At 44.2% G+C, this 10,743-nt stretch overlaps 1 protein-coding gene across 1 annotated transcript in view; it reads left to right on the top strand.

The window, feature by feature from the left end:
• The first annotated feature begins 1,599 nt into the window (after positions 1–1,599).
• Positions 1,600–10,743, top strand: part of LOC132406527 (adenylate kinase isoenzyme 5-like) — a 110,766-nt gene continuing 101,622 nt past the window's right edge. The window contains exons 1-2 of the mRNA XM_059992320.1: positions 1,600–1,783; positions 5,680–5,847. Coding sequence (XP_059848303.1) covers positions 1,600–1,783; positions 5,680–5,847 — 352 coding nt within the window. The remainder of the gene's footprint in view (positions 1,784–5,679; positions 5,848–10,743) is intronic.

The following is a 10,743-nucleotide window of genomic DNA, read 5'->3' as shown; positions in this document are numbered from 1 at the left end:
TGATGATTTTATTTGGAATGATTATTGATCCTATAGTGGGCATTGATCTTATTGTTGATTATCCATCCCATGCGATTATTGATTTAGGTGACTACTGATTCTGCCAATTACTTGTACTGAATAAATACCTGGAATCTGAGAAGAAACCATTATGACAGCCACAGGAAAGGGATGTGAATAGATTTGGGAGCTGGGAAGCCACCAGTGCAGAGTCAACAAGCTAAATACCTTCAGTCAGAGTCAGGTTTAGTATCACCATCATATGTCGTGAAATTTGTTAACTTTGTGCCTGCTGTACAATGCAGAACATAATAGTAGAGAGAAAAAACCTGTGTATTACAGTGGGTATTAAATAGTTAAATTAGATAAATAGTGCAAAAAATAGAAATTAAATAATAGTGAGGTAGTGTTCATGGGTTTACTATCCATTCAGAAATAGTTTGGAAGAGAGGAAGAAGCTGTTCCTGAATTGCTGAGTGTGTGCCTTCAGGCTCCTGCACGTCTCTCCTGACAGTAACGGTGAGAAGAGGGCATGTCCTGGGTCATGGGGGTCCGTCACAGTGGATACCACCTTTTTGAGGCATCACTTCTTGAAATGAACTAAGTACTACGGAAGCTAGCGACCATGATGGAGCTCTCTAATTTTACAACTCTCTGCAGCTTGCTTTGATCCTGTGCTGTTACCTCACCCCCAGGCCATACCAAATGTCATCAAGCTCCTAATAAAACATAGCCACTGTCATGCCTTCTTTTTAGCTGCATTGATGTGTTGGGTCCAGGTTAGGTCCTCAGAGATATACACACACATACACACCCCCAGGAACTTGATATTACTGTAACCATTCAGTGACCCTGGCTTCAGGTCTCCACTGGTTTCATGATGACTGTTGAATCCACTTGAATAGCATCCCTGGTTGATTACTGATCCCACGTCATTCCATGACCTCCTTGCCACAAGCCTAGATTGGTCATTGATGCTAGGTTCAGATGAAAGCTTAAAGGTCGGTCAGAAGTCTGGAAGCTGAAGTCCAGTGGTTGAAGCCTGAGGACTGGAGGCTGGACGTTCACTCCACTGAAGCTGAGGCTTCGGGCCTGCTCCAGGCTTCAGGTTTTTGGGCTCACTTTCATTCTGAAAGCTGCTTGCTTGCTTTTATTGTTTGCACGATTTGTATTTTATCTCTCCCTCTCTCTCTCTGCCCATTGGGTGTTTGTTGGTCTCTCATTTTGGGTTTCTTTGTTTTGTGGCTAACTGTAAGGAGGCAAATCTCAAGGTTGTATAACGTACACATGCTTTGATCATAAATGCACTTTGAACTTTGGAAGCTGTCCTGGAGTTGGAGGACTCTGTGTGTGTGGGTGGGTGGGAGGGAGGAACGGGGCTCATTTCGCTTTGGTGTTGCTTATTGTGTTCAGTGTTGATCTGACAGGCATTATGGGCTGCTGTAATGGTGCTGGAATACGTGTGGTGAAACTTGTGGGCTGCCCCCAGCAGGTCATTCGGCGCATTGGAGGTTAACATAAATGATGCATTTCACTTTATGTTGTACATCATGTGATACATCAATCTGAATCTCAGTTGCTATTCTTCTTCCCCAGAGTATGCTGACGGGCCTGATGTACCATCGTCCTGAGGAACCCATTGAGTACCTGGAGAACTGCCTGAAGAAAGTCAGGGAGATCGGTGGACTGGAGAGAGTGCGATGGGATACCTTCATCATTCAGGAGAAGAGGGCACTGCCACCTGTTGGTGGGAGCCAGGGGAGAAGAGCCATGTATCGGAGCGGTAACTCACTACCTTCTCTATTACGCCCACTTCTACTCCAGTTTAGTCTTCCCATTCATCAGGGTGTTGGTCTGAAATATCAACCCTTTATTCCCCTCCATACAGTAGGTACTACCTGACATGCTGAGCTCTTCCAGCCTCTTGCCTGTTATGACTACAGGCACAACACTGAACCTCAGGTCCTTTCAAACACTATTTACTCCTGCGTTCTACAAAATGAGCATCGAGATAATCTTCCCACACAAAAGTTTCATATCATACCACTGAAATATTTTGTTCCACACCTGGTAAAGGGGAAGACTCCACTTAATAAGAATTAGCTGGTTCAGTTTAACACAGTAGCCAGTGCTCAGAAGTACATTGTGCCTTACTCCTATAGAAATATACAGTATTCTGCAAATGCCTTAGGCACACACACACACTCACATATGTATAGAGCTCAGGTGCCTAAGACTTGTGCACAGTACTGTAGTAATTTTATGTATCACACTGTTCTGCTGCAGCAAAAAAAAAGCAAATTTCATGACATGTGAGCGATGATAAATCTGATTCTGATACGGGTCGCTATTGTGGACAGAATGGGAAGGAGGCAGGGAGAGAGGAATCTTGGTTGGGAAAAAGGGGAGGGAGCAGGAAGCACCGGAAAGGCATTCTCCAGTGATCAATAAACCAATTGTTTGGAATCTAATGACCTTGCCTGGTATCTCAGGACTGAGTGTGTCTCCACCCCAGCACTCCTCCTCAGCCGTCTGTCCCACACCCCTCCTGCGACATTCCAGCCTCGCCCTCCCCAACATCCTTTGCTCCCACCAGATTTACAAACTTGCTCTCTGCTCCACGCTGACAAATACAGTACTGTGTAAAAGTCTCAGGCACCTTTGATATGCTTATTGGCCTAAGACTTTTTCACAGTTCTATTGAACGCTCTACACACCTTTTCAGTTTCAGAGTCAGAATTTATTTAGGTGATGATATCTGTTGTTTTGCGGCAGCAGTACAGTGCAACACTTAATAATTATGTTATAATAATATAAAAAAACTAAGAAGTGCAAAAATAGAGAGGTGGTGTTCGTGGGTTCAGAAATCTGATGATGAAGGGAAGAAGCTGTCCCTAAAATGTTGAATGTGTGTCTTCAAGCTTCTGTACGACCCTGATGGTAGAAGAACAAGAAGAAGGCATACCCTGGATAGTGAGGGCCTTTCATGATGGGTGTTGCGTTCTTGAGGTATCTTTTGACGACGCCCTCGATGCTGAGGAGATTAGTGTCCCCGATGGACCCGGCTGTGTCTCTGACACAGAGGAACTTGAAGCCTCTGAACCCTTCCACACGCAAGACTGCTGTGTGTTTCCCGATTTCCCATTCCGGAAGATCTACAGTCAATTCCTCGTACCGATTAGTCCTGAGGGGGTGATGCCATTGAACACTAAGCTGTAATCAATAAACAGCAGACTGACATGGGTATTGCTGTTGCCCTGGTGATCAGAGACTGAGTGGAGAGCCAGTGAGACTGAATCCGCTGTAGACCCATCGCGGCGGCAGGCAAGCTGCGGTGGGTCCAGGCCCTTGCCCAAGCAGGAGTTAACTCTAGTCATAACCAACCTCTCAAAGCACTTCATCACAGCAGGTGATCTTTTCAACTGACCCCCACCCCCCACCTGTTTGTGACATTTACAGAATATTTATAAAATGCAATGTAAAAGTCAGACACAGAGTCAAACTGTGAGGACCTTCAGATGTAGTTCTGGGAGGCAGAGGTCATTCTGGCTGCTATCGTCGGAGTGTGTAGGAGTCAGTCACTGATCTCCCCTCCGTGTCGATGAGGACAGCACATCGCAGCCTTCTGAGATGGAATAGCAGCAACCTCATCATGGCCGGTGTGTGGCACCCACCGATGCCAACACCTGGAAACCTAACATCTCACCAGCAAGCTAGCAATTCCAATGGGAGCTCTTGGCCAGTCTTTCGGAAATGGCTGAATCCTTTCACCTTGTGAAAGGTGCTAAGGACATCTTAGGCAACGCGAGTCAAAAAGCAAAACATCTCAGGTGCTGGGCACCTGGGTGGCATGGTGGCATGGAGGTTAGCACAATGCTTCACAGTACCAGCGACCCAGGTTCAATTCCCACCGTGACCACTGGTGGGTTTCCTCTGGGTGCTTCGCTTTCCTCCCATGGTTCAAAGACATTCAGTTGTAAATTGTCCTGTGATTAGGCGGGGGTTAAATCAGGGGATTGCTGCGTGATGTGGCTCGAAGGCCCAGAAAGGTCTATTCCACGCTCTCTCTCTCAATAAATAACAAGAAAGGAGAGAGTTGTAAGGATACATATGAGGTCAGGCAGCATCCATGAAGAAAGAAACAGGTTGATGACCTTTTATCAGAACTTGAGAACATTAAAAGACATTTGGGTAACAGATAGAGATAAATGGGATTAGCTTGACAGACACCATGGTTGGCACGAACGAGTTGGGCTGAAGGGCCTGTTTCTGTGCTGTGTAACTTTATGACTCTGCTAGGTCTGAGTTAACTGCGACACTGGTACAGTAATGTATTTGTCAACACAGAGCAGAGAGCACGTTTGTAAATCTAGCAGAAGCAAAGGATGTAGGGACTGGCTATGGTGGAGTGCTGCAGAAGTGGGGTTGGGACAGGTGGCAGAGAAGGAGTGCCAGGGGCAGGGAAGGGTGGCACCAGTGCAAACACACCCTGGTTGGGCCAAGGTTGTTTGGTTCCAGGCAATTGGTTTATCGATCATTTCAGAATACCCTTCTGGTGCTGCCTAATCCCTCCCCTCTCCCTTCCTCTTTTCTCAACCATGATTCCCCTCTTCCTGCTGCCTACCCACTCTCCGTCCACAATAGAGACTCATATCAGAATCAGGTTTATCATCACTTACGTCTCATGAAATTTGGTTTATTTCTGCAGCAGTAGAGCAGAGCAATACCTAAAATTACTACAGTACTGTGCACAAGTCTCAGGCACCCGAGCTATATATATATGTGCCGAAGAGTTTTGTACAGCACTGTCTGTCCCATCCAATCTCTTCCCCTCCACTGCCCACCTGCAGGTCAGCTCATTGGTGTATCTGGGTTTAATGGTTCGGTGTAAGTTTTTTTGTGTTAGAGATAAAGATTGGCGTCATTTGTCACATGTACATTGCAACAGAGTGAAAGAATGCATCATTTGCGTCAACAACCACACAGCCCAAAGATGAGCTGGGGGCAGACAGCAAGTGGTGCCATGCCCATAACTTTACTAAGCCTAACCCATATGTCCTTTAGTAAGTGGGAGGAAACCAGAGCTCCTGGGGTAATGGGGAAGAACATGCAAACTCTTTGCAGGCAGCAGCAGGAATTGAACACAGATCTTCCGATTGGCAGTCACCATGAAACCACGAAGCCAACAGCCCGATTTATTACACATAGGTTCACACAACATTTACTGAAGTGATTCTGCTCATAGGAAGGTTCATTCAGCTTCTGGGAAGACTCTAGTCCTTGCAGGTTTTGTGACAGAGACAGCAAGGTGACACGTAGACAAGTGCTAAAACTGGAAGCAAAAATGTGGAAATAGCAAAATTAAAATTAAAATGTGACAACATTTTCTGCATTACTGGAAGAGGAATATTGTCACTTAATGCTGGTCATTGAAAATAAAAATTCATTTTAGTTTAAACGATGGTGTGGGTTTAAGTTGCAACTTAGTGGAGTACGTGGGTGTACGACACCTGTAAATTAATGCAAATCAGCCAAGCTGCTCTGTGAGAGGTGGGGAGTCGTGCAGAGCCAGTGGTTGGGGTCAGTGTAGCAAAGGATGGTAGGTTGACCTGTCACTGCCACTTGATGCTCATTGTGTGCGTGTGTTTGTTTCCCCTTCACCACCCCCACCCCATCAAGTCCTCTCAGAGAGCCACAGTCTGGCTCATGAACGCTACGACCGACTGCCCCCCATTCACCAGTTCTCCATCGAGAGCGACACAGACCTGTCGGAGACGGACGAGCTGATTGAGGAGTATGTGGTGTTTGACCCCTCCAAGCCCCGGCCAAGAGTCATCCTGGTCATCGGTAAGTTCACCAAAGAGAAAGGGAAGATGCCGATCACAGCTCTTCACCTCTTGCTCTTCCTTCCGTGGGTCACACATCTAGCTGGGTTCAAACCTGGATCGGGTCCTTTCCCAGCAACACAGGCAGTAAAGTTGTTTCTTTTTGTCAGCAGCACAGTGAAAGACATAAAAATTTACTATAAATTACAATGCAAAATAAAATAAATAATTCAAAAGTGAGGGAGTATTCTTGAATTCATGGTGTGTTCAGAAATCTGACGGGGGAAGGTGAGGAAGCTGTCCCTATTACATTGAGTATGGGTCTTCGGGTTTCTGTACCTCCTTCCTGATGGCAGTAACAAGAAGAGGACATGCGCTGGATGCTGAGGGTCTTTAGGAGTGGCCAACCTTTCCTGCCTCTTTCAATGTTTCCAATTCTCACAAATATCATACATGGCAGATCACTTAGAAACATAAAAGCCCATACAATCCAAGGGAAAGTGGGACTGGATTAAAAGTTCCTTTTCTTTTCCCTTAGTCCAGTTGATTCCCATTTTTCCAGTTGGAGAGAAGTCTCCTGATGTCTATTTTCCAAAGTAAAGTTCAAAGTGCAAAGTTGAAAGTAAATTTATAATCAAAGTATGCATATCTCACATGCTACCCTGAAAGTACAATAGAATCAATGATAAACTCTTCACAAAGAGAAACAATGTGCAAAATGAGACAAATTGTGCAAATACAAAACAACTAATAATAATAAACAAACAAATAAATAAATAACACTGAGAACACAAGTCCTTGAAAGAGAGTCCAAGGACTTTGGTCCTTGTAGAGTTGTGGAATCAGTTCAGTGTTGAGCTGAGTGAAGTTATCCACACTGGTTCAGAAGCTTGGTTCCGTGTTCATGTGAAACTTCCACCATACTAATGCTGTTTTGATCAGCTGTGATAAAAATAGTGCTCGGTGGAAAATGTTCCTTTGAGTCCTATAAAGGGACTGTATTTAAGTACACTGGGAAAGCATTCCAGTTCCCACGGATGCCGTGATAGAACAGACCTCCCAAAACCCTGGGAGGTATCCCACTGCATGGGGTTGTGACCCATTGCCCCTTCTGAGTATTATCTTATTACACAGTAAATGTAGATGAATTTCCGACTATGGAAATGGGCCAAGTTTGATGGAATTTTTGCAGAGCCTACTCTTTCCAATCCAACAATAACCTTCAAACGAATCTGAGATACTTGCGACACAGAAGGCCATTCAGCCCATTGTATGTCAAAAGCTACCTGCTCTAATCCACAGTAGCTTCCCTGCTCCCAGCCTGCAATATCTAGCCGCCTTCACACCCTGACTTAAATGTGGCTAAGGGTATGTCTTCACCACGTCTTTGGGCAGCAAGTTCCAGACCTACGCCACCCTCTGGTGGAAATGGCTCTCCTGAAATCCCGCCCTACCAGTTGTCTTATTCTGAGCCCTAGGCTATCGAGATCCTTCCTGTCAGACTTTGTAAAGTTTGCATCACTCTAAATATAATATGCTGTCTCCTAACACACACACACACACACACACACACACACACACACACACACACACACACACACACACATACCTAACCCTTACATTAGCCCTGACGAAGGGTCTCGGCCTGAAACGTTGACAGTGCTTCTCCCGATAGATGCTGCCTGGCCTGCTGTGTTCCACCAGCATTTTGTAAGTATTCACACAGTTGCCTTTTCTGTCAGTACTACCGAAACAGGCCAACATCATCCTCCTGTTCTTTAATTTTAAAAGTCCAACTGGATGTCTGCTTTTTCCCCAAAGTTCTATTGTATGTAATCTGAATGCTTTCACTAGACAAGATAATCTTTAAATGGATGGAAGCAACACCTTCATAAGCATTAATCCCTGGGTGTCAACACCCATGCCTAATTCCTCTTAAGAAGCTGTGGCTGAGCTGCCTTGCGGAATTGTGTGCAGCCCTTCTGTCGACAGTGTCCCCTCAGTGCTGGGATTCTGACCAGTGAAGAGCAATGAAGGGTGATGTACAGTGAATTCCCGTTAATTGGGACTCATCGGGGCCAGTACATCTTGGACTTACATGGCTGCCCTTATTAGTTGAAAGTCAGCAGGAGTAGTGGGAAACTGGAAGACTGGGAAAACTTTAAAAAGCAACAAAGAACCATGAAGCGAGCAATAAAGTAAGGGAGAAGATTATGAAAATAAACTAATGCAAAGAATAAAAATGGATAGTAAAAGTTTTTATAATTATATAAAGTGGAAAAGGGTGGCTGAAGTGAATATAGATCCCTTGGAGGATAAGAAAGGGGAATTGATACTGGGTAACGAGCAAATGGCAGAGGGTTTGAATGACTATTTTGTGTCAGTCTTCACAGTGGAGGAAACATCTAACATGCCAAAGAGAGATATTATGGATGCAATGGGAGGTGAGGACCTTGATACAATCGCTATTATTAAAGAGGTAGTGTTGAGCAAACTTGTGGGCCTGAAGATAGATAAGTCCCCTGGTCCTGATAGAATGCATCCCAAGGTACTGAAAGAAATGGCAGAAGTTATAGTCGAGGCTTTGGTGATAATTTACCAAAATTCTCTGGATTCTGAGCAGCTCCCAGCGGATGATGAATCTCACGCCACTGTTCAAAAAAGGATGTAGGCAAAAGGCAGGTAACTATAGGCTAGTTAATTTAACATCTGTAGTTGGGAAAATGCTTGAAGCTATTATTAAAGAAATGGTTATTAAAGAGTGAGGCATCTGGAAAGAAATGGATCCATCAAGCAGACGCAGCATGGATTCAGCAAAGGCAGGTCCTGTTTGACAAATTTACTGGAGGATATAACAAGCGCAGTGGATAGAGGGGAACAGATGGACTTTATTTACTTGGATTTCCAGAAGGTGTTCGATAAGGTGCCACATAAAGGACCCATAAGATAAGATGAATAGAGTTGGGGTTGATGTATTAGCATGGATAGAGAATTACTTAACTAATTGAAAGCAGAGTTGGGGTACATGGATGTTACTCTGGTTGGCAATCAGTGGTGAGTGGTGTGCCACAGGAGTTGGTGCTGGGCACCCAACTGTGCACAATATACATTAATGATCTTGAAGTGGGGATCGAGTGTAATGTATCTAAGCTTGCTAATGATGCTAAATTGAGTGGAACAGCAAATTGGGCAGAAGATATGGAGAGACTGCAGAGAGATATAGACAGGTTAAGTGAGTGGGCAAGGGTCTGGCAGATGGAGTACAATGTTGATAAATGCAAGGTCATCTACTTTGGAAAGAAAAATTAAAGAGCAGATTATTATTTAAATTTTAAAAGAAATTACAGCATGCTGCTATGCAGAGGGACTTGGGAGTGCTTGTGCATGAATCACAAAAAATTAGTTTGCACATGCAGCAAGCTATCAAGAAGGCAAATTGGATGTTGGCCTTCATTGCTAGAGGGATTGAATTTAAGAGCAAAGAGATCATACTGCAACTATACAGGGTACTGGTAAGGCCGCACCTGGAGTACTGCGTGCAATTCTGAACTCCTTACTCGAGGAAGGATATACTGGCTTTGGAGGCGGTGCAGAGGAGGTTCACCAGGTTGATTCCAAAGATGAGGAGGTTAGACTATGAAGAGAGATTGAGTTGCCTGGGACTGTACTCACTGGAATTAAGAAGAATGGGAGGAGATCTTATAGAAACATATAAAATTATGAAAGGGATAGATAAGATAGAGGCAGGAAAGTTGTTTCCACTGGTAGGTGAGACTAGAACTAGGGAACATAGCCTCAAGATTCGAGGGAGTAGATTTAAGATGGAGATAAGGAGAAACCACTTTTCCCAGAGAGTGATGTATCTGTGGAATTCTCTGCCCAATGATGCAGTGGAGGCTACCTCTGTAAATATATTTAAGGTTGGATAGATTTTTGCATAGTAGGGTATTAAGGCTTATGGGTAAAAGGCAGGTAGGTGGAGATGAGTTCATGGCCAGCTCAGCCATGATCTTATTGAATGGCAGAGCAGGCTGTATGGGCCAGATGGCCTACTCCTGCTCCTATTTCTTATGTTCATGAAAACAATTTTAAAGGAATAAAAAAATACCTACTACAGTTTAAATGAGTAACAAATTACGTATTTAAATGAAATACAGAACAAATTAGAACAGTACCACTACAGTACTATAAAACTGTGTATTAGTCCTGATAGTTATCGACAAAGGAATTTATTCAGTGTACGTTACTGTGTTCTTTTGGTTGACTGTCAATGAACAGTCAGCGCTGGCACCTTGTGTAGATAATGGACTGCCTTCAGACAACACTTTCAACAACAGCATCCTCCAAATCTTCATTACGATTGTAGCATCCAAGATGATTGTTCATACTTTCAAATTCTTCGTAGTTTGCAACTTGCTGAAGTAGTGAAATCGTCTCATTCTCACTCCTGGCTGTGCCTGGCATCTGCAAGCCTGAATCCTTGAAACCGCAGTGACGAAATAATTCCGAATTGCCTGGCTGTTTACTATTCGCCAAGTATCTATGACAAATATTACTGCTTGTTGAATGAAAACATGCAAGTGGCTCTATTTTGAAACAGATTGCTCTAGGCATGATGTAGCGTCTAACAGCCACACAGGTGCACACAACTGACACTAGTTAGAAACTGTTCGGCATCAGTCCTCTGTCCCAATTAAGTGACATAGTGTCCCAATTAAGTGACATAGTGTCCCAAATAAATATTTTCTTGATTTGCTTTTGTTCTTTAAGATTTGTTCCAAATAAGCAATGCCCCAATCAATCGATGGCTCAATGAACTGGAATCCACATTTAGGATAGCGACTTATGCCAATGCTGTCCCCTTGCCATTCTTGGCAGGATTGGGAATGGCCCAGGCTATACCATAGCTGTGCTGTGT

The sequence above is a fragment of the Hypanus sabinus genome, chromosome 16, assembly GCF_030144855.1.
Source record: "Hypanus sabinus isolate sHypSab1 chromosome 16, sHypSab1.hap1, whole genome shotgun sequence".
Classification (NCBI taxonomy): Eukaryota; Metazoa; Chordata; class Chondrichthyes; order Myliobatiformes; family Dasyatidae; genus Hypanus; species Hypanus sabinus.
This window is presented reverse-complemented; position numbering and strand designations above follow the sequence as displayed.